A 24,074-nucleotide genomic window follows, 5' to 3' on the forward strand; every position below is an offset into this window, starting at 1 on the left:
CACATGATCACTTTGCAGTCACTGGATCTATGGTTGGAAACTCAGCTACCATCTCTCTTCTCTAGTCCATGGACATTCAGTCAATATTAACACCTCGACTGCTGCCCAAGGTCAGCAAACTCAGAACAGATCAGGAATTGAAGGAATAGTTTAACGTCTCAGTTATACAACAACGTGTCAGTTGTTGTCAATAAATAACTTTCTGAAGGTGACCTCATGAAAATGCTGCCTTGAGTCGAATTCCCCCCTCCCATTGGGTTGCAATGATTTTGCTTAAATAATTGAAGTGCTATTTAAACAGCATAGTACCTCTGATCCATAAAAGCCTTTAAGGAGGCGCTTGTGTTCCCCACTGTTATCATCCATTTCCCCAATCTCAGCAAATCCGTGGAGATGTGCATTAATGGTAATATCTTCAGCTTTGCTAAGCCCAGCCACGGCTATCTCATAATGCAGGTGGCAATGCTCATCCAAGGACACCCACGCATGCCCTGCTGAACCAGTCTTTATAGGGGGCACCACAAACTGTCCAGCTAGAGGAATTGGCAGCTCTGTGGAGGAGAGATTTCTTGTGTTAGTATTTCAACAACAACAGCAACTTTTATTTATATAGTACCTTCAACGTAGTAAAACATTCCAAGGCGCTTCACAGCAGTGTTATAAGACAAAACAGATACATTTGACACTGAGCCACACAGGAAGAAATTACAGCAGATGACCAAAATCTTGGTTAAAGAGGTAGGTTTTAAGGAGCGTCTTAAAGGAGGAAAGAGACGTAGAGAAGTTTAGGGAGTGAGTTCCAGAGCTTAGGGCCCAAGCAGCTGAAGGCACAGCCACGGATGGTTGAGCAGTTATTATCAAGGATGCTCAAGAGGGCAGAATTTGAGGAGTGCAGGCATCTCTTGGGGTTGTGAGGATGAAATAGAATATAGAGATAGGGAGAGGCAAGGCCATGAAGGGATTTGTAAAAAAAGTTGAGAATTTCAAAATTTTGAAATTTTCATGTTGTGATTAATCCCAAAGAGGTTGAATTTTGCAGTTGTAACATAGAGCCTATGGCCTGTCACAAGAGTTAACAACAGGGTTCGCAATCATTCGTGACCATCTTTTTAAAAAAAGGGACAACTACAGAGGAATCTCCCTGCTATCAGCCACTGGGAAAGTCGTTGCTAGAGTCCTCCTCAACCGCCTTCTCCCTGTAGCTGAGGGAGAAGACGGTTGAGGAGGACTCTAGCGAGTCACAGTGCGGATTTCGTTCCCTACAGGGCACAACAGACATGATTTTTGCAGTGCGACAGCTGCAGAAAAAATGCAGGGAACAGCATCAGCCCTTATACATGGCCGCCTTCAACCTTACAAAGGCCTTTGACACTGTCAACCGTGAGAGTCTATGGAGCATCCTCCTACATTTCGGATGCCCCCAAAAGTTCGTCACCATCCTCCGCCTGCTCCACAATGACATGCAGGCCGTGATCCTTACCAATGGATCCATTACAGACCCAATCCACGTCCGGACCGGGGTCAAACAGGGCTATGTCATCGCCCCAAACCTCTTCTCAATCTTCCTCGCTGCCATGCTCCACCTCACAGTCAACAAGCTCCCCGCTGGAGTGGAACTAAACTACAGAACCAGTGGGAATCTGTTCAACCTTCGCCATCTCCAGGCCAGGTCCAAGACCACCCCAACCTCGAGCTACAGTATGCGGACGACGCCTGCATCTGTGCACATAGAGAGGCTGAACTCCAGGACATTGTCGATGTATTCACTGAGGCATATGAAAGCATAGGCCTTACGCTAAACATCCGTAAGACAAAGGTCCTCCACCAGCCTGTCCTCACCGCGCAGCATTGCACCCCAGTCATCAAGATCCACAAGCGGCCCTGGACAACGTGGACCATTTCCCGTACCTCGGGAGCCTCTTATCAACGAGAGCAGACATTGACGATGAGATTCAACACCACCTCCAGTGCGCCAGTGCAGCCTTTGGCCGCCTGAGGAAAAGAGTGTTTGGAGACCAGGCTCTAAAAACTGCCACCAAGCTCATGGTCTACAGGGATATAGTAATACCCGCCCTCCTGTATGGCTCAGAGACATGGACCATGTACAATGGACACCTCAAGTCGCTGGAGAAATACCACCAACGATGTCTCCGCAAGATCCTACAAATCCCCTGGGAGGACAGACGCACCAACATTACCGTCCTCGACCAGGCCAACATCCCCAGCATTGAAGCACTGACCACACTTGTTCAGCTCCGCTGGGCAGGCCACATTGTTCGCATGCCAGACACGAGACTCCCAAAGCAAGCGCTCTACTCAGAACTCCTTCACAGCAAACGAGCCAAAGGTGGGCAGAGGAAATGTTACAAGGACACCCTCAAAGCCTCCCTGACAAAGTGCAACATCCCCACTGACACCTGGGAGTCCCTGGCCAAAGACTAAGTGGAGGGCATCTGGGAGGGCGCTGAGCACCTCGAGTCTTATCGCCGAGAGCATGCGGAAAGAGTGTGCAGCAAACCTGTCCCACCCACCCTATCCCTCAACGACTATCTGTCCCACCTGTGACAGGCACTGTGGTTCTCGTATTGGACTGTTTAGCCACCTAAGGACTCATTTTAAGAGTGGAAGCAAGTCTTCCTCGATTCCGAGGGACTGCCTATGATGATGACGCAATCAGTAAGCACAACTACATAAAAAAGAAATAAAATGAACAATAGAAAATGCTGAAACAAAAACACAGCTAATGTTTTTGGCTCTGACCTCAATCCAAACTGATATGGTCAAGAGAACCTCTTTATAGGGCCATAAATGGGCTCACACGACTATTTCAATTCTGATGAGGAGTCTTGCCCGAACACACAAGCCTGTCCTCTTTTAGGTACTGACTGCCCCACTGTGTAACAGTAATATTTTGAGCAGGAAAAGACTCAATGAGCCATCCAAACCTCCTACCTGATCCATTACTGTGAACCTATTGACTAACAAGAATTTATCCAGCCCTTCTTTAAACCTGCCATGTTGTTTTGTTGCACCACTTCCTGCTGGTAATCTATTCCATATTTCTATCATCGCCACTCCTCCCCATGCACCACCTCCCTTTTGCTGTCTACCTTGCAGCCACTGCCAATCCAGCATAATACTTTGCCATGTACCCTGTGGGCACGTAACATGAATTAGTATGTTATGTGGGATAATGTAAAATGCCTTCTGAAATCCAAATTGGTAATAATAACAACCTATTCAGCAGATGTGCAAGCTCCTCATAATAAATGCAGTGAATTGGTCAAAGGCGACCTGCCTCTTCTGAACCCATGCTAACCAGCCCCTGTCCTTCCAGGTGTCTCTCATCAAAGTCTTGAACATTTTCCCATAATCGAAGGAAGACTCACAGCTCTCCAATTTGAAGGACCACTCCTTGCTACTTTTTAAAAAATATAGGAGTCACATTCAGAAGCTACCTGATTGCGGCATTTTCTGTTTTGATTGCATAAAATAAAATTGAACAAATGAAATCACAGAATTGCTGCATTAAATATAATTTTGTATAAAATTTCTAACTGAATACATTTAGGGGCCGAAATTGCCCCTTTCTATAAGCCTCAAAGCGACGGCCACGAGACTGTGCGGACTGGCCGCTGAGGCCCCGTGGAGGGGTCGCCATTTTTGAAATTTCCATTCCTCCGTTTTGGAGCAGTGTAGGGGACCGCTCGCCTGTTTTCCCACTGCACGTGCACACGCCAATCCCTTACCGACCAGTGGCGACGCCTTCCTGAAATTGCCCTGTGGGAAATTGCCCCTCTCAAAAATTGTCCCGCAGGAGCGGCACCACTGCCAGTCGGTGCCCCCGACAGATTTTTGTGTCGGTGCCCTTTCTGTGGCTTGGTGGCACGGCTGCCCTTAAAGGGGAGGTGGTGCTGCCGGCGACCCCATTTTTTTTTTTGTCAGCCAACTGCCAGGTCTGGGACGACAATTATGGCTGTAGGTTCAGCTGGGCTGCCAACAGGCAGCCTGGAACCCCCTCTTCGGCCGAAACCCTCCCTAAAGTGACTGCAGAGTTTGCAGCGGTCCTCCCTTTTAATTGATGGAGAGGGACGTTGTGATGCGCTAGCGCGATGACATCATCAGCATGCTGCTGATAACTTGCAGCGTCGGCCACTCTGCCCTGCCCCCACTTCCGACCTGCTAGTGACAGCCACTTTGCCCCACCCCCACTTTCGCCCCGATGATGAGGCCACTTCCACCCTGCTTCAAAACAAAGCACTAAGTGCTGAATTTCTCTGGTTTGGCTGCTCCATGCATTGGGCTGGCCAGGACACTTCAAGAGTGGTAGGTGCGACTTGTTTCCGGTGGTGGGCAATTTTGGCCCCTTATTGTTTGAATCAATGGCAGCCATTAGATGGGCATTGAGCTTCCTGCTCTCAGCTGAACAGTTGTTGACTTACTATAAGATATGACTCCATTTTCCTTACCATAGTATCTTGCTTGAAGACCACTATAGAGTAAAGAACTGATTTGTCCTCTTAACTCTCCCTCTTCATAATCCTTTGTTGCAATATTGATAAAAAGCTCATTCTGTAGCAGCATATGAACATCTCTGGCATTTAGCCTATCGCTAATTCCAATTGCCTAAAATTACAAAAGAGAGTTAGAATTTAAAACACAAATAATTGTTTATCAATGGCTGTGTACTTTCTTGTCAGAAGAGATGCTAGTACTTACAAAATTATTCCTGTAATCAGCAGTTATGTCGTGCAAAATATTACGTCTGTTCCTGCGCCGAGGTTTCGTTTCAATTGTGAGTCCGATGACTTCACTGGCTGTGCCGGCTACTTGTACCTGGAGCAAAATAACCATTTGCCGTGATTATTTCCCAGTAATGTTTGCAATTGACTATAATCAAATATTTAGAGTCCTCTGCAATTATATTTCAAAGCCATTATCATAGACAGCCCCTCGAAGCGAGGAAAACTTGCTTCCACGCCAAAAAGGGATGAGTTCACAGGTGTTTCAATCAAGGACCTAATATTCCAGATCCCGAACAACATCTTGCACGGTAGAAGATGCCTGTGCGTGGATTTTTCAATGTGTGGTGGCCATTGCACACCAGCCACCACACGGGCTTGACAGAGCTAGGTCTTGGTCCAGTGGCAAGGATTAACCAAGACGACTGGAGACTAGCTCTGCTGCACGGACCTAGTGCGCGCACATATTGATGAATACAAAGAGTTAGACAGACAATGCAGAAAATATATTGAAGGAAGAATCCATGTCATTAGATAAACTGTTTTTAAATGGTTCCTTGTGCAGTTTCTTACACAATAAACTGGAACAAAATGTAAAATTTTACCTGGAATTCTAGGGTGCCATTATCATGCAAAATAAATTTTGCTGAGCCAACAGCACCAGTTTTGGTTGGTGTAAGAGCGTTTCCACCTGATAGCACACTCTGAATAGCTAATTGAGAGAAGGAAAATGAGCTGTTTAAATCAGATTTAATGTATTCAACAAAGTTGGATTATATACAACAGTTCTGCAGTAGAGAATTGTTAAAAAAAACAGTGGGATAATCTGAGTCAAGAAGAATATGAACATTAATGTTACTCAAGTATTAACCAATAGTTGACACACATCTGTGAGGGAGGGCTGGTTTTCCCAATTTTTGCTCTTCTGCCAACCCTCACCCCATTCCCAAAGCGTTTGGTTCTGATGGAGCAATATGGCCAAATACTCGACAAACTTTCCCAGATTAAAGAAGTAAGATTTTGAATGGCAATTAAAGCTAGGATTCAAACTCAATAGTCACTTTTGCATGAATTGCCAGTTTGTTTGCCCACAAAACAACAGTGACTACATTTTAAAAGTAATTCATTAGTGATGAAACGCATTAGGATGTGAAAGGCACTATATAAATGCAGGTTTTTTCTTAGTGATGGGCACACTACTTTACTTTACATTACAACAGTGACTACACTCCAAAAGTACTTCATTGGCTGTAAATGCTTTGAGATGTCTGATGATCGTGAAAGGCGCTATATAAATCCAAGTCTTTCTTTCTACTTCTTTTCTTTAAGGATGCATTTACATTGAAGCATTGGTGCAATACTTTTCTTTTTATTGGGTCATCTGGTAGGCAAATCCAGCAGGTACATTCTGAAGTTAATGCCAGCTTGTGAAACAGATGCATCAGGAACTGCTAACCCTAGTATCTCACCAAATGCAATATTAAAGCAACTATTATTATAGTGCCAATCCAGAATCAGGACCCGACCTGGTTCCAGTGAGAAGTCATGCAAGATTCCCTCCATTGCAGAATCCTCACATATGAAAGTGAAGATCTAGAGAGTGAACAGAGGAGGATGACAAGAATGATATGAAATCTTCATTATAAGGATAGGCTCTGAGAGTTATGGTTATTTACTCTAGAAAGGTTCAGACTGTGGTTTTTTTGATTGAGGTTTATTGATGGGATTGGTTCAGTCCAGTAGGAACATTATTTGACATGGATAAGGATGGTAGGATGAGGTCATGCCTATTAAAGAGACAAAGAGTTAGGTTAGATGCCAGGCATGATTTCCTTTTCCAGCCCTCTGGAACACATTTCTGCAGAATATGGTGAATATGCAATTGCTACAGTTCTTTGAAAAGGAACTTGAGAAGTTCCTGAAAGAAGAGGACATTGCAAATGATAGGATGTAAGTAATTAGTTTACATTGTGATGTGTCCTGGCCAATCGAGGTCTCCTGGACTTTACTTGATTGCCTTAGGAAGTTGGAGCACAATTTCTCGGCATTTTCTCAAATTAGCCGTAGGTTTTTGTCTCTCTCCCAGGAGACAGCATTGCTTGGGAGGTGGTGGCTGGTGCACAAGGTTACAATACCTACTGGATTGAATAAGCTTGATGGGCCTGAAGGTCTTTTCTCACCCTTCCTTTCAAATATTTGTATCAGCTCTGACTCCAACTTTATACCACAACATTTGACATTAGTGCAAAGTGAAATTGCTTCAAACCCCTTTTACACTTGTAGCTTAAATAGTAGTCTAAGATGAAGGGAATTTTTTCACTCGGCTGCTGTAACTTCAACTGAAGAGCCTCAGAAACTCTGGCCGAGCAGAGTAAATGGCATTTGCACCATTTTACCGGGGTTTCCATTGCTCTTCCGCCTAAGTTACAGTGGACTAACGGGACACTCCCTGCGGAAATTCACCCCAAACTCTCATGTATTAAAGTAGTTTCCAGTTAACTAGATTTTCCACTTACTATCACATGTTTTCTTGCCTGTGATGAATCCTGAAATACGATCTGGATTTCTGCCCTCAGTCTCTAGGGCAATTTCTAACTCGCCACGTGAAAGCAAGAACATCTCCTTGTTACTGAGATCAGTCAGCACTTCAGCAAAATCAGAGTCCTGGCAAAAAATAAAATATATTTTTCCCAGCTTCATATAAGCTAATAACATCATTGTGTGTTAGGTCTTTGCTCGTAAAATGAATCAAATTCCTAAGTATCAGTAAAGCAGCGAAAGTTTTAAATATCTTGTCAGATAAAAATTCATACTAAAAATTACCTTATATTTGTTATCAAAGTTAGGATTCTACTTGTGCAGTGCAATACTAGAACCAAGTTCAACCTCAGGGTAGATTTTAGGGTTACAGAGTTAAGATTATGATCACAAAAGTGAGAACAGTCATTAAAATCAATTTGGTGATGTGTTCAAAAGCTCCAATGAGATTGCAAATTCAGTGTAAAGCTTCGCAAGTGTATTACGGTTCAGGCAAGGCATTTATAATTCGTGGTTTAACCCACTCTTGAGCCCAAGCCTTGCGTGTTTAGTTCTAACTGTACAACTTGCCGCACTGTAAAATTTGGGAAAACAAGGTCTTACATGGGTAGTTATGTTGGCTCTGACTTCTCTCAGTGGTCGGTTCCTGTACAGTAACTGCACTCGCACTGGGACCAGGCTGTGATCTGCAACGAACAACAGAACTCTGAGCAGGCAATGCACCACAAGGTTATGTGGCGATAAAGGGGGCGCTTGCATTACACTTTATCTATTGGCCAAAGCCACAACATGGAAAACTAGTAAATAAAACATAATTATCAAAACCTAAATAGAGTTCTTAATGTGTAGAACATCACTGTCTTCAAAAACTGCAATTGTGTTGCCAGATATCACCTGTACATTATACCTAGGAGGCTATGATGTAGAATTGTATTATGATGGAGTTTTATAAAGCCCCCTGTTAGTCTTTTTGAACGAGTATTTAAATTCAATAAATAACCCAACAGTTTGGTAAATTGTTTTACCTTTTTCACTCTTCTTCAGCAAACCCTCAAACATAATGATGAAGTGCAAGTTATTCTCAACATCGCTGAGTGTCAGCATGGCAATACCACCCAGTCCTGAGCGATCAAGGTCAGTCGAGGTCAGAACAGAACTGAATGTTTCTGTGGAAATAGAAACATGTTCAGCACACCAGGTCCCTCAGACTTGCCCATAGTTTGGTTAAGTACATGAAAGAGTTTTTGAGTTTTTTTTGAGTGTTATACACTAACCAGCGAAGAGTGCCCTGTGTTTGACGATCTTGCCCTGGATGCCAGCATCTGGCCGGGGCTGTGTCATCAGAGCAACGTGGAGCTGATCAGACTTGAGGAGTTTGATGTAAGGTTTATGCACATTCCTCCACATGCCACAGATCTACAAATGAAGCCAGATGCCCAAGTCAACATCAGTGCACATCAGAACATATAGGGCCCGAATTTGGTCGACTTACCGCTGACCGCCGCCGCGTTTTCTCGGCGCCCTCCATGTTTTCTGGGCGCTCTCCCCTCCGAGTGAGTTTGGTGAGGTCCTCACGCCAGCGGGGAGAGAAGACCGCTGGGGAGAGTCCGCTGGCATGCGCCGGCGTGCAACACCGACAAAAGTCCTCCCACCCGCTCACTCCCCAGATTGGTCCGGGCGGTTCTCCGCTCCAGCAGCAGAAGAGACCGCCGTGTGGAGGCAGGTCTTACCTGAACGGTAAGTATGGAGACCTGCAGGGAAAGGTTAGCGCACTTTTTAAATTCATTTCTTTTACAGCAATTTTGGTGGATAGGGTCCTCTGAAGGATTTGGAAAAGTTTTTTTTCCATTTGGTGAAAAAAAATTATTTTTACCATTCCCTCTCCCTGGGCTTGACTCTATCCTTGGTGTTACTTTGCCGAGGATCGCATTTGCCGCCCAGAATGTGATATACCGCCCGCTGCCACCCAGAATCGTCATGAAAGGCCCATTTTTCCTGCCGGGCGATTTTTTTCCACATTTTTTCACCAAACTTCTGCCCAAAGTACCATCAGGATCTTAGCGGTCCTTTCAACGGTACGTGGATGGAATTTAGGTTTGACCAAACTCTGGCCCAAAGTATCAATGCGGTAATGGGTGAAAGATAACATGTGGCTTACCAGATTGTTTTGAGGTGAAGATGTCTTGTGAACTGGATGTTCAAATAAAACAGTACCATCATGGTCCCGAAAGCTTACTCTGATAGGACGGCTGAGTCTACAGGACAGAGAACAACAGATCATTTTCAGATTAATGGGGAGGATTTCCCCAACAACCAAGTTTCTATCCATTAGTTAACAACACCATCATATTGACCTGTTTTCCCTAATCCCTACTGCTTTGTTTTTAGTATGAGATACTGAGCCAAACTTTTAGATATTAATGAAATACAAATTTGTATCCATCTCTGGAACATCAAACATAACTTTTTTTGGAACTTTTTGTCCTTTTTAAACATGGATATGTATCAGGGGTTGTGACTGAACTTCTGACATTGCTTGAGGGACCCAATACATGAGATTACGCTTTTTAAAATGTCTGCAAGGCAGGCATGTGCTGAAGCACTTACTGAGAAGTCAATTTTATTAACCAGAAAGCAAATGTAAAACGTGCACATTACTGCAAACAAACTCAAAAATCCTCAATACCCTGTTTGTATAGTATCCCATTTACTTTCTCCCTATTTCATCCAATTTATAAAATTCTAACAAATGCAAAATCTGTGCATGCAGATCTGCTACAAATTCACATTTCCCACTTCATCATTTTCTGTGTGGACTTTCCCCCCGTGTGGATCATCACATCATCGGCCTATATAGACCAGCTGAGAGTTCTGGCTGGCAGCAGCCAGAATAAAATGCAAGCAAACAGCCTTTGCAACTGGAAGCACTTTAGCTCCAGAGGCAGTGAATGTAGGATTTTGATAGGACAAATAGAGAAAGACTGCTTTCCTCCGATTGGATAATGAAGAGAGGTTAGGAGATATTTCTTTACAACCGAGACTTGATGGAGCATAGAATGTTTTGACGCAGAAAATGTCATAATTTTAAGGGGAAATTGGATAAATATTTGAAGCAGCATAAGATGCAGGGCTATGGGGAGGGAGCAGAGCAGTGAGATTAGTTTTGGATTACTCACCAAAGAGCCAACACAGACATGATGGGCCAAATGGCCTCCTTCTGTGTGTAAACTTCTATGGTTGTGGGATTTGGGACATGGCCAAAGAGGCCAACAAACGGTCCAGGCAGCGGGCAGTTGAGGGGATTGTTCAGCCTGATTGCCTGTCTCTCTTCCACGGTTACATCCGAGCCAGGGTGTCCCTGGAGATGGAGCACGCGGTGTCCATAGGTATGCTCGTGGCCTTCCGTGAGAGGTGGGCACCGGAGGGACTGGAGTGCATCATCATCCCCGGCAATCAAATTTTAATTTGATCCACTAATGTCTAAAGTTTAATTTGTTTAAGTTTGTCGGTTTGAGTGCCCCCCCCCCCCCTTTAATCAGGGGGCACTTGATTCATGGTCTCAACTGAAATAGTTGTGGGATTTGGACAGGCACATATGGCTGGAGAGGATAGCTGGGGAGCAAGGCTGTGGGGCGATTTGAAAATTAGAACAAAGGTATTGAAGTCAATTTGATGGAGCGCAGGGAGTCAATGGAACTTGGCAAGAAGAGGGATGATAGATGTGGGGGACTCAGTGCAAAGCAAGCAGGAATTGTGGCGATCTGGATCGCCAGAAGTCCTTGTGAAAAGTGGAGTTGAGGAGGTCAGTGAAGAGAGCTCTTGACAAATAAATCCTGAAGTTTTGGCAGCAGAGGAAAAAGTAAGGCACATAAGAAAACAGAGTTCTGGAGGTGAATGAATGCTTAATGATGGACTGGATGTGGGGTGAAAAGCTAAGTTCTTGTCATTTGACTCACCCAGGAATTAATGTCAGGCAGGCAATTAACAATTATGGTGATAACCTTAGAGCCAGTGACACAAGGAGTGGGTGGAGTTGACTATCATCAGCATACTTGTGGAAACTGAGCTTGTGGTTGTGCGTGGTGTCACTGTGGGGTAAATGATACTGGACAGGACCAAGGATGGGTCCCTGGAGCATACAAAAGATGGCTGTATGGGCACAGAAAGAGAAACAATTTGAATGAGATGTAGTGACTCTATGAGGACAGATAGGAGTGAAATCATAAAAGAACTGTGGCACTAACCATTATTTAAATCTCGCACTTATGAGATTGCCATTTTTTTTGCTAAATTCTGGTCAGTTTTGTTCCATATGGAACTGGTTTAAGGCTGCTGAAACCTATTTCACATAGAACCCTTACTGCCAGCATAGAGATGAGGCTTTAGCTAATCTGCCTCAAACTGGGTTACTAGAACTTGTATTTATATAGCAGCTTTAACATTGAGAACTTCAAACAGTGCTTTACATGAGGGGGAACAAAGGAATATAGGAGCAGACTCTGAGCCTTGGTATTGAGTGGAGAGGTGACCACAAGCTTTGTTAAAAAAGGGGTTTGAGAAGGTATTTGCAAGCAGAGAGAGTCATAGAAGGGTGACGGGGTTTACAGAGGAAATGCCAGAGAAAGGAGCCAAGGCAGCTGAAGGCTCTGTTCTCAGAATTTAACCCTTTGTTACAACAGTGTCTATACTTCAAAAATCACTTCATTGCTGTAATGCACTTTGGGGTGTCCTGAAGTTGTGAAAGATGCTATATAAATGCAAGCCTTTGGTATCATTCTGATGAATATATGCTGTACCCCCTCCAAGATATAGCTTTCCTGATTTGCAGTGCCCAGAACCGAATGCAATACTCCAGATGAGATCTAACCAAAGCTTGGATTAACTGAAGAATCATTCACTTTTTATTCCAAACCCCTTAAGATAAATGCTGACATTCTATTAGTCTGTTTTGTCATTTTTCTACACTAGTTTTTAATGATTTGTGTACATAGACACCTACATCCCCTTGCTCCTGCACATCTTCAATTTCTCCCCAATAAAAAAATATTTTGATTTGCCTTTCACAGATCCAGAATAGAAAACCTCACACTTCCCCACATTGATCTCCATCTGCAGCTTCCTCATCTATTTCTTTTAATACCCTGGGGTGGAAACCTTTGGATCGTGTCGATTTCTCTAACTTAAGGCACCTTATTTTCTCCATTACCATTTAAAAATTTATATTAAATCCGCTAAGGTCCTCCCATTGATTTATTTTGTCCTCTTCCTCTACTGTGATTGCGGATACAAAGTATTAATTTAGTAAGTCTGCTATTTCCTTATTGTTCATTATAATTTTAGCTGTATCTGTCTTTATTGGGGCCACATCCCCTTTACTACTCTCTTTTTATTAATATATTCATAATATTTTTGTTTTTATATTGGCTGGCAATTTTTTTCATATTCCTTTTTACACCTCTAATTACTTTATTTGTATCCTTTTGTTCATTTTTTAGCTCTTCCACTGTTCCTTGCATTTGTGTAAATCTTTTCTTTTTACAGTCTGTTACCTCATTTGTTGATCATGGTTGCTTAACTATACAAGTGAAATCTTTGCCTTTTAAGGGTATGCCATGGTTTTGTATCGTACAAAATATTTATTTGAACACTTCTCACTGCTTGTCTGTAGGTCACCCATGAACAGTTCAGCACAATTTACTGTGGTCAATTCATTTCTCATCCCTTTGAAGTTACTTAAGTATAAAACCTTGGTTTGTAATTCTCCCTTCTCTCTCTCAACCCTAATATCAAATTCAAACATATTATGGTGGCCATTATGGTCAGATTGTTAACTAATTTGCTTTGTTACTCATCACTAAATCTAGTATGATCTGTTCCCTTCTCAGTTTTAACAGATTGACCTAGAAAGCTGTCCTGAATACAATCTATAAATTCATTGCCTTTACTACTTGAGTTACTCTGCCTCTCCCAGTTTGTGTGAAAATTAAATCCCCCTTACTGAAATCCCTTCTTTCTGCTGCTGCAACTGTGTACTTTATCAATATTGCTGGTCCCCCTCCTTTTCCAATTTTCTTGGCCTTTTTAAATATCATATAGCCTGAAATATTTAGCTCCTAATCATGCCCTGCTTATCGCTAGATCTCTGTAATGGCTATTACACCATACCCTTAAGTTTAATTTAAAGGGTAGTCTTCATACATTTTAAATTTAATTTGTCTGTCAAACTCACTTGCTTAATTTCTTACGCTATGTGCATTTGATTACTAAACGTTTATTTGGGTTACTGTCTCCACCCTGCCTACATGTGGTCCTGGTCTTTTCCTCACATTTTTTGGCACTATGATGATTTTTCTCCCTCACTCCCAACTAGTTTATTTCTTTTCTAATGCCTTATTTGCCCACTGATTGAGCACAAAATCTCCTCTCCAATTAAGACCATCCCGTTTGCACAGCCTTCCCTGGCCCCAGAGGTCCTGAGGTGGAAGTTAGCAGTCTTGGTGATGCACAAGTTGCTGGTTTTCGTCAGCTCTGAAATGAACAGAACGGAAAGGTTTTCCATGGTTTAGTTGAGTCTGAGCAGTTGGCTAGGGAGGGGTTGGAGTCGGTGGAAAGGGAGCAGAACCTATTGGCGGGGGGATGGCCTCAGTCTTCCCGATGTTCAGTTGGTTATGGGAAGTGAAAGAGCTATGTGCTGACCCATTGCACCATACAGTTACCTTGTGTTCTTTAGTTTTCTGGTCTGAGACTGATATCTGCATGGCGCTATCTGCAGCCCACAAACGGAAGTTCACGGCCTAATACACATACACACAAATTTTGCAGTCGAGTATCTCGCATTTGGGGACATCACAGGAGTCAGCACACCCCAAGTGCAATGGGCTAACCTCGTCCTGGGAGAACCACCTCCCTGATCATGGTTACTCCCCTGCCAGGTAAGTAAGCCAGAAGGAGCTCGGCACATGCATGTTTGCACAAGTACCCAGGTTCAGCTCCCTCGGCAGTTCCGTTTTAATATTATGAGACGGGGAAAGAGGGGGAGCCTCAATTTATTCCTAACATTAAGATACCCTGCTAGTTTTTTTTAAGTACCTGGATCGGTCCAAGTACAGCCTAGGCACATGTTGCATTAACTTTGGTACCCTGCGGAGTTACATCACATCTGTTGTGTGAGGCTGGCTACTGGAGGACAATTGTATGGTAGCTGGCCTCTTTAGTTTCCACAATATCCCCTTTCCCTCTTCCCGCCTCGCCCCCATTTACAATACCTTTCATAGTGAATGGCGAATATGAGGTTGGATCGGACCAGAGTAAATCGGGCTTTGGCTACTCCTTTGGATGCTGACGATTGTGTAGATGTCTCCGTGAGCAAGGCTACGAAATCTACACAGAAAGCACAAAGCCTGGTGAATCGTCCGCCACAAACACCGTGCCATTATTGCACACAAGTGCTGCCGTCTAAATGTGAACGTTAATACCTGTCCTGCTGTCGTCCATTGAAATGTCCTCAGAGCTGATGTAAGAGCGATCGTTATGACTTTTCTGCAGATCGTCCTCTTTTTCAAGAGGAAAATATTCAAATCCATCGAATATGTGCTGGGGCTTCTTCTCTGAGCTGCTGGCGCTCTCTGCAAGTTAGAAAGGACGCTCTGTTAGACCGGCCTGCAAACTTAGGGCGTTTGTGTAATCTTGTGTCAAGAGTCGGGTAGTTGTAAATTGATCACCATAGCGAATTATCCTCACCTTTCGGGCAGGTTTTGCAGCAGTGGCCGGGCAGTAAGATGGGGGCACGGCAGGAGGGCTCGGGGCAGTCGTGTTTAATATTCCTGCAGCTTACTTTGCCATTAACTTTACCTCTTCGATTTCGTTGCTGTAAAGGGCGAAGATTTTTTTTAAATCTCATATTTCATGTTTGAAAGCAGATTAGAAATGTACACAACATAAAGTAGCATCAAAAGCCTTAGATAAATCTACGACAAATACTGAAATAAAACACTTCCAATATCTACTGATAGTGCCGTATCCACTGGCGAGATCCCACTGGACAACTATAGCTTTCCCCCTCATGTTCAAAAAGAGAAATTAACCTTCCTTGTCAATGTTACTATATGTAATAATTATTTTGTTTTCCTGTTCTATAATTCAAGCTGACAAGACTTACCCAACACGTAAATATCAGCTCTGATTAGCAGCATTACAGTAACACGTTCGTTTATCAAATACACACTTATCTTGGCAGAAAAATGCAATCAGACGGCACCTAATTAGCGAAGTGAGTGGAAATTGGAGAGGTGGGCGTCTTCCTAAAAACTGAAATGTATACTGCTCTCCACACAGCGCATAATCTCTTGCTAATGAGGAAATAATACATTGTGTAATTGTTTGTGGATAATTTGCAAGACTGGTCTGAAGGGTCGTTGAGTCAGATTGGTTTATGTCAAATGTACTGGAAAATTAGGTCTTGTTAATTCGCGGCCTAGGCGGGGACATGGGCATGACTGTGGATCGTGGGTTAACCCTCTGACTACGGAACTCAATTCACAGCCTTCAAAATACCAACGCTTGTGTCGCATAATAATTATAGAAACGACCTACTGTAAAATGCTACAGTTGGACCTGATAAAATAGAATGACAAAGGAACGTTCAGACCCATTATATACACTTTCTTCTGTTGATTCACAGAAAACTCAATCCAGACACTTGACTTTTTTTCGAAGCGGACCCCATACCAGGAATGCCGTGAAGCAGACTCTGGACCCCCCAGAATGAATACCGTGAAGGGAATCTCTGAATACTGTAATGGAGATCTCATATCATAACTGTGAAGAAAATCTCACAACATGAACACTGTGAAGGAAATTTCAGTACAGGAATACCATAAAATACTTATGAATACTGTAAAGGAGACTCTGCAGCAATAAAGTAGGCCCTATATGATAAATATGATAAAGGAGAACCACAACTCAATGTAGTGACAGCTCCCTAGAATGAATAGTGTAAAGGAGATATCATGATGTGAATACTCTGATGAAGACCCCAACATGTTATCTAAAGACAATAAAATACGTGGACTGAATTTCCAGTTGGCACAACACGCAGTAAAGGATCGCACTGGTTATATAAACTCAAAGGATGCATTTTTCTTCAAAGAAACTAAAACAAAAATACAAACACAATGGCATTAATTTATATTCTTTAAATAGACAGGGGTCAGGATAAACATACCGGTTCACAATGGCAAATGACACAGTGCATGACTCCGAAGGGCTGTCCCAAGTCTGGATGCCAGGTATCCTCGAGCGCGTACTGTTTCCCACCGAAAGAGCAGCCTACAAAGAGACACAAGAGCATCTGTAATCCCGGCCTTCCACCAACCGAAATACGTCCCACAAATAACCAGAATGACTCCTCTTTCCTTTTAATGCAAATGTAACCATTATTAGTCCGAATTCAGAGAGATTTGCCAAAGAAGAAAAGGTGAAAATGCTTTTTTAAATTAGCTCCAGGATTACATTTGATGTTGGAGTATGGGGGATAGTTCATGGAGAGAATAGAACGATAATTCGGAAAACAAAATCTGATTAGTTATTTTCTCTGCCCACCCTCGAAGTGCCATGAAAGATGGGCAGGTAAGAAACTATTTCAGTCGAGGAGAATTACCTGCGGCTCCTTTAGAATGGATGATGTCTTCTTCTGCTTGAATGGGTAAAGAAGGAATCTTCGGTCGGTAACTGGCTGCTGCAGACATCAACTTAAAAATAAAAACTAGATGTAACACAGAAACTAGATAAACTGTTTTCATTGTGTCCACTGTATCCAACGAAGTGACAATTCACTTTCTCACTGGGCAACAGTTCCTTCCAACTAACAACAGCCAGTTGAGAGGCCTTGAGAAGTTCTCGAAAGCTGCGTCAGTTTGTTGTGGCTACAAGAAATCCTACCCTTGCAATCCTGCCTTGTGCACGGACCCTCTGTTTTTATATTCTCTGAACAAAGCCCTGAACATGCATCAAAGTCAACAAAGCCTTAATCACTGGAATATTCAAATCGACTCATAGAAAGATGATTAGCAGACACAGCGTGAGACCCTCTTCAAACTCACTAGGAAAGTGTTAAAACAATGAAAAACAGACGTGGGTCGACTGGGAGTCGAGAACCAAGTGTGTATTTTAAAACTGAGAACTCTCACTGTGAGATTGAATCAATTGAGCAGTGAAATACACTTTTACAAAGCCCTAGGCGGTGTTTGCATTTGTCTAAACCGGAGCAAGACTGGGTGAACACTGTAAATTGTCTGTGAAATCAAGTCCAGAAAGTTGCAAAGTACATTGTGTTTGATTGTGTTACTGCACAGGGTGTCTGCTCTTTTTCCATGTAGCTTTTTCCATGTAGCTGATGCGAAACAGGAAGAATTGGTACTCGTGGGAAGGTAGGCAGTTTAGTCATTTAAGTACAGGCAACCATTCTGCGCTGATTACATGTCCCTATACATTTTAGATCCGAATTTTAGACTCCACCTCAGAGGATGGCCCATTGGGTATATTATGATACAGGTTATTCAAAGTGTACAATGGCAGAAATTTGAGTTCAGGTCTATTTTCGTGTTCCTATTTACTTGGCTTGAGCTTAAATTAAGCCGTGTTGTGCCGACGCTGTTGGAGGTTTCATTCCCACAGAACTTAAAGGAAATCACAGATTCTTTCATTTTAAGAGCAGTCCCTCCCGTTCACTGAAGATTAACCCAATTTTATTTCGCCTGCTCAAATTTGTACGGGAGCCATGTGGGAGATATTTAGATATTAAATATTCTAGATTGGGACAAATATCATTTGCATGGACAAATATTTCCAATGAGAAATTCTTGTGAACGAGAGCTGAAGCCAAGACAATACCTGGGTGCAGCGGGATGAGATGGCCTGGACTCTGAGGGGTCACATTGCGCGAGGTTTTTTCCTCAATCCAATGTTCCAAGCATCTTTGGCAAAGTAACAATTCCGCCTTCAGAAACTGTCCGCTCAGATAGTTACAAATAATCACATTTTATACATTTAAACGAATTGTCAGTCAGCAGAACTTCATTACGATATGAAATACATTGATTGACATCACAAAAAAATCCTAAGAATAATATGAGGTAAATGACCCCCCAAAATCAAACAACTAACTGGATATATTATACGTTTAACGGAGGACTGCCGGCTATAATTCAAGCATATACATTATTTTTTATTACCCTTTGTCATTTGTCTCAGGGAACCTTTTATATAATCGATGAACTTCGGCGTTCCTTAAGTCATGTTGATTTAGTTCAATTTAAACGTCATGTTTTCACTCCAAAATACCCGAGCAGAATTCTAATCTTTGTCTTATCCCATCTTTGCTCACTGATGCCCAGCACTCTGAAAACGTGGAATTAGAGGGCAACAGATAGTCCAGCTCATAGAAACATAGAAATTAGGTGTAGGAGTAGGCCATTCGGCCTTTCGAGCCTGCACCACCATTCAATAAGATCATGGCTGATCATTTTTGCAACTTTACTACCCTATTCCTGCTTTCTCTCCATACCCCTTGATCCCTTTAGCCGTAAGGGCCACATCTAACTCCCTTTTGAATATATCTAACAAACTGGCCTCAACAATTTCCACAGGTTCACAATGCTCTGAGTGAAGAAGTTTCTCCTCATTTCAGTCCTAAATGGCTTACCCCTTACACTTAGACTGTGACCCCTGGTTCTGGACTTCCCCAACATCAGGAACATTCTTCCTGCATCTAACCTGTCCAATCCCGTCAGAATTTTGTATGTTTCTATGAGATCCCCTCTCATTCTTCTAAATTCCAGTGAATATAAGCCTAGTCGATCCAGTCTTTCTTCATATGTCAGCCCAGTATGACAAGGGCTAGACTTGTTTAATCTCTGAATGTTATAAATAGTTGAATCATAAATAAGAATCCATCATAAGGCTTGACATTTGCCCTCAACAAACCACCTTTTTGGAGACCTGCGTGATCACGTGTCCGTTTCCATTCATGCTTCTGATCAGAGCCAGTCATAACTTTATTCAGTCAGTTAATTCTTTAAAGGAAGATTGTGTCCCCCTCTCCGGACAATTTTCCTCTGCCAGGTTAAGTAGTCTGAACTCACTTCCACTTCTTCCCAACGCACTTTTGCTTGGCATAGAAGGCAAGTCGTTAACTCGAGAGTCCCTTCGGGGGGGCTGGCCCGGGAGCCCATTACAGCTTGAGGGATGAAGTCTCCCTTCTGTTGTCAGCTGGAGTCCATAGATTGGAGAGGTCGAATCAAAGGCAATTACATGGGAGTGGTGATCCCCCCCACCCCCGCCCAAGTCCAGTATTTTTACTGCGAGTTGTTACTATTACCCACTCCAATCTGCATCACATCTTGAGAAGTTGGCTGTACCAGCCAATGTCCAGACATCAATTACACGCACATGGTCAGGAAGCTAGAAACAACTTCACAGCACAATAAATTCACCTGCGCAGAGAGATGGCAGGACGTCGGTCCATCCCACCTGAGCGCACAGTCTTTGATCAGCACCCGTGGCCTAACGGCACCTTTTTACTGATTTAGCTGCCAGACCCGTGTTACTCTCTGTAGCCCTCTCTCGTGATGTTTCTCCTAAGCTGTTCAACCAGTGGCTAGCCCTGCACTATGGCCTTGACCCTTCACCCAGGTTCCTCAATGACTAAATCAATTTGAGAATCTGAGGGGCAATAATATTTGGGGAGAAGAACCTCTTCTAAACCAATACATTAATGCTTACTTCCAAGAGCATTGTCGATGTTTCCATTTACCAGGGATGTAATTTTCAATGTCACAGTAACCCGGCAGGTTCTGTATACCGGGCACACTATCTTCAAATATCACCTTTGACTGACTCAATCTAATTCCCTGTAACTCACCAACGACACAAGATATCGTCTGTAAAGGCAGTTTATATGTTGTCTCGATTGCCTACTTGCAACACTTTGGCCAAACGTGTGGCTAGAAAATGTACGCCGTTCGGTAGGTGTATTGTGTAGAATTGTTTTAGGTTAATCGTGTCATTTTATGGGCCACAGTGTACCAAAATGCAATTTCAACCATTTACTATACGTCGACAACTATGGCCCTCATGTGGTTATGATTATGGGCCTTGCTGTAATGTCAATGCAGATGGGAACTTGGGGACAGATAAATGTGGAGGATATTACAGAGCGAGCGCCTCTCCAGTATACTGCCGTATGCAGGTAAAGGTCCTGCATATTTAGCATTTCTGGGGAATAATGGTTAGCGGAACGGGCGCGGAGAAACCGTTCATTGGACGGGAAATCCGGGTTGTGAGGATGTCACATCTCCTGTGTGATGGATGGTTCCCAAATACGAATCAGGCAGTTGACGTGTTCTCCACACTAAAACATCTGCCTCCGAAAATCTATCCGTTATTCGGTGATTCCCGCCAATATTTTAAATTCTAATCCGAAATACAGATCACTATTTGATAATTACATGAGACTCGTTCACAGCAGCCGAAGTGAAGGATAGGGACATTGCCGCAGAAAGATTGTGCGGAAACCGCCACCTGAACTGATAAATCGAACAGTACAGGTGGCCATGTGCAGCTCTCACTTTGCGCCCAGTAAGTGAGCTATTCGCAGGCACAGTGTGTGGACTTAAAGCAGTAGCAGAACCGAGAGGTTTCATTCAAAGTTTGAATTGATAGAATGGTTACAACACAGAAGGAGCCCGGTCGGTGTTATTTCTGTTGTCTAACGATTTTTTGTCCACTGTCGAAGTGTTGTTTTTTAACATCCTGTTTAGTTACACACGTTCGACTCCGCGCACAAAATGCCAGGGGAGGGCTGACTGTGAATGTGCGGAGGTGTGAATGAGAGTCTTTCTCGGGGTTCGGGGATGTTTGCGGCCAGCTGTGAGCCCCAGATGTGGGACACACAGCAGCGCCACACAAGTAGACAGAGCGTGGCGACAAATATTTGTTCCAGAACTTCACAGTACAGTGGCAGGAATTCATCCCGTCCTGACAACCGTACAACTTGCCTTTATCTTTCATGCTGAATTAGAAAGAGAGGTCTCCTTTGTTTGAGACCGGCCCAGTCCAAGAAGGCACGATGACAAATCCGACGAGTGCTCTTTGAAATTCAGTTCCGATGCTCCAGAGCTGTCTGTAAGAGCCTGTTAATAAATAATAGGGCGAATTTCTGAGTGCGATTCAACTCTCACATTGTTTTACAAAATGTACTCAAACATGTTCGACCTATAAGGTCACGAAGAGAAAACAGATGTTACATTTTCTCAGTCTATTAGCTGTTAGCACATCGAGCCTGCTTTCAATATACAGACGTTATGGGAGCTCAGTTGCTGGCTTGAGATAAATGCAGAATACAAACCAGCTTGAAACCTTTCAAACATCAAGTGATAACGTGTCCACCAAAGCGAGTGTCTATAAATACATTACCAAATGCCTCCATTACAACACAAAGTCTGTTAGAAGCGCATGTGGGTCAACCCAAGAGCTTAGAATACTTTAAAAAATACAATTATTCAGTTCAGTCCCTTAAGGCTATCGATCACTGTTCCCTTCCACACGAGGAAAGAGGAAATAACATCTAGATAACGTGCAGTGAAATCCTGTCAGACGCAAAAGATTAGACAAAAGTTATTAAGAACCAGATTCCGATTGCGGGGCTGATATATCATCACTGATCTGTAAGAAGCAGTAATTGTTACTTGTAAAAACGAACTGAGACTGTTACAAGGAATGGCTATTGTGGATTTGATTATTTATTGAATGTGTTTATTTTCATCCCCGCGACCTTCCCATAACATATTGCAGGCTTAGACGGCACATTTTGTTCTGTTCATTTTGCCCCTATACATTTTAAAAAGGTCTGTACTTAAATAACTGTTTACAAACTGTGCATCCAATACAAAAATATCGCACTTTCTGTAATTGCCGGAGATCTGTGGGTAAGCAGTTCAGCGCCAACATGGAAAGTAAGTCGACATCACATCTTACATTAACTCTGAGCGAGATGTTTTAAAATTCATAGGGCAGTTCGAAAAATAAATGAGCAGAGATGAGTGATTAGCAAAACAGGCTCCATACTGTGCTCATATCTTGAACATCATTTGCAGCAACTATAAGGTCAATATCGACCTCACAAACCTCGTGTGCAGGTTTGTGAAATGATAAAGATAACGATGTTAAAGAAATCCAGTTAATGGAAACATTGAAGAACTGCATGATTATCCTTTACTGGTTGTGTGAAAACAAGCAGTTGTCCCGCTTAAAACTATTGGAACCCAGACTGTTACAGCCGCTTTCCTGCACTCTTTTGATATAAGCATGACACTTTGGAGTTATTTTATTGTCACATTCCAGTTTAAATAATCAATGTAAAATCGACAAATGGGACGAATACACCTAATATTTTAAGGCTACATTGCAAAAGACCGGCCGAAAGCCTTGAACGGAATCTTCAGAGAAATGCAGGATTGTCTTTTTTAAACTACAAATATTTTAATTATTAATATTATTTGTAATATGTCGCGATGCAGTTTGACAACACTTATTTGGTATGTCTGTGTACGCTTTTTGTTATGTTATTTTCTCTCTTTATTTTTGAATTTGTTACAATAATTTATCTGTTAATTCGGCAAAGATTGGCACACGATCGAATGAGTCCCAAACTATTAGCAACCCTTAAAACAAATTTGTATTTTACAGCTTCATTTTTAAAAAGTGATGAACAGTAACATTTAATGTCCGAGATCATTCCTGTTTTGTAGTTTGCTGCTTGCAAAGTGGAACAGGATAGACTCGGCTTAAACTTGCAAATTAAATGTAAAACTTGTTCAAAAGCAAATATGTTCTACTAATAGATGTTTATTATTAATTTGCAAATGCTAAAAGCGACTCGTATGAGTAAAACGTGTGAATCGCTGACATACAGCCGCCAATTGCACATCTCCAAAATTAATTTCCTACAGCTGCCCTTCTTTGTGTGTACGGGCGATGCCGACACTTCCAACACTTTCCTTCAGGATAACGAGGTGTTTATTGATTGTAATTAGGAATAATTTGTGGTTTGGTGCGCATCCTAGCTCGGGACGGGGGAGGGGAAATCACATTGGAGTTAGTCAAATCCACATTCAAAGGGACATTCAACAAATGGTCAATGTAATCACGTTCTGATTAAACACTTCCATTAGACCCAAAGCCTTTATTGGTTATTATGTGTTCCCCTTTCCAACTAGAAGTGATGGACACAACACCGGGAACAGTAGCATAGTGGTTATGTTACGGGACTAGTAATCTAGTAAATTCTCAATAATGGTGACCATGAAACTACCAGATTGTCATAAAAAACCCATCTGGTGCATAATCTCCCATAATGTCCTTTAGAGAAGGAAATTTGCTATCCTTACCTGGTCTGGCTTATAATGTGACTCCAGACCCACAACAATGTGGTTGACTCTGAAATGGCCTTGCAAGCCATTCAGTTGTACCAAACTGCTACTGTGGGAGTACCTTCACCACATGGACTGCAGCGATTCAAGAAGGTGGCAATTAGGGATGGGCAATAAATGCTGGCATTGTTAGCAACACCCACATCCCATGAACGAATAAAAAAAACGAAGATCTAATGTAAAAACAGGTGAAAGGAAATAGAAAATGTATTTGAAAAAGAGTATCCAAAAACTTATTCAGACTATTGATCATCTGGCTTACTTCTCCCGTTGTTCAGCTGCTGCAACATTCTCCAAATGTCCCACA

At 42.7% G+C, this 24,074-nt stretch overlaps 1 protein-coding gene and 1 non-coding gene across 2 annotated transcripts in view; both read right to left on the reverse strand.

The window, feature by feature from the left end:
• Positions 1 to 24,074, reverse strand: part of chrd (chordin) — a 69,524-nt gene that overhangs the window by 15,839 nt on the left and 29,611 nt on the right. The window contains exons 2-15 of the mRNA XM_070884060.1: positions 16,939 to 17,043; positions 16,504 to 16,607; positions 15,002 to 15,147; positions 14,756 to 14,892; positions 14,546 to 14,660; positions 9,439 to 9,535; positions 8,555 to 8,696; positions 8,306 to 8,446; positions 7,884 to 7,966; positions 7,259 to 7,406; positions 5,348 to 5,454; positions 4,720 to 4,836; positions 4,470 to 4,626; positions 310 to 551 (exon numbers count right to left, since the gene is read on the reverse strand). Coding sequence (XP_070740161.1) covers positions 310 to 551; positions 4,470 to 4,626; positions 4,720 to 4,836; positions 5,348 to 5,454; positions 7,259 to 7,406; positions 7,884 to 7,966; positions 8,306 to 8,446; positions 8,555 to 8,696; positions 9,439 to 9,535; positions 14,546 to 14,660; positions 14,756 to 14,892; positions 15,002 to 15,147; positions 16,504 to 16,607; positions 16,939 to 17,043 — 1,841 coding nt within the window. The remainder of the gene's footprint in view (positions 1 to 309; positions 552 to 4,469; positions 4,627 to 4,719; positions 4,837 to 5,347; positions 5,455 to 7,258; positions 7,407 to 7,883; positions 7,967 to 8,305; positions 8,447 to 8,554; positions 8,697 to 9,438; positions 9,536 to 14,545; positions 14,661 to 14,755; positions 14,893 to 15,001; positions 15,148 to 16,503; positions 16,608 to 16,938; positions 17,044 to 24,074) is intronic.
• Positions 14,059 to 14,220, reverse strand: LOC139266501 (U1 spliceosomal RNA). The gene has a single exon (XR_011593744.1). It is a non-coding gene; the product is annotated as a U1 spliceosomal RNA (small nuclear RNA).

The sequence above is a fragment of the Pristiophorus japonicus genome, chromosome 6, assembly GCF_044704955.1.
Source record: "Pristiophorus japonicus isolate sPriJap1 chromosome 6, sPriJap1.hap1, whole genome shotgun sequence".
In the NCBI taxonomy this organism is placed as follows: Eukaryota; Metazoa; Chordata; class Chondrichthyes; family Pristiophoridae; genus Pristiophorus; species Pristiophorus japonicus.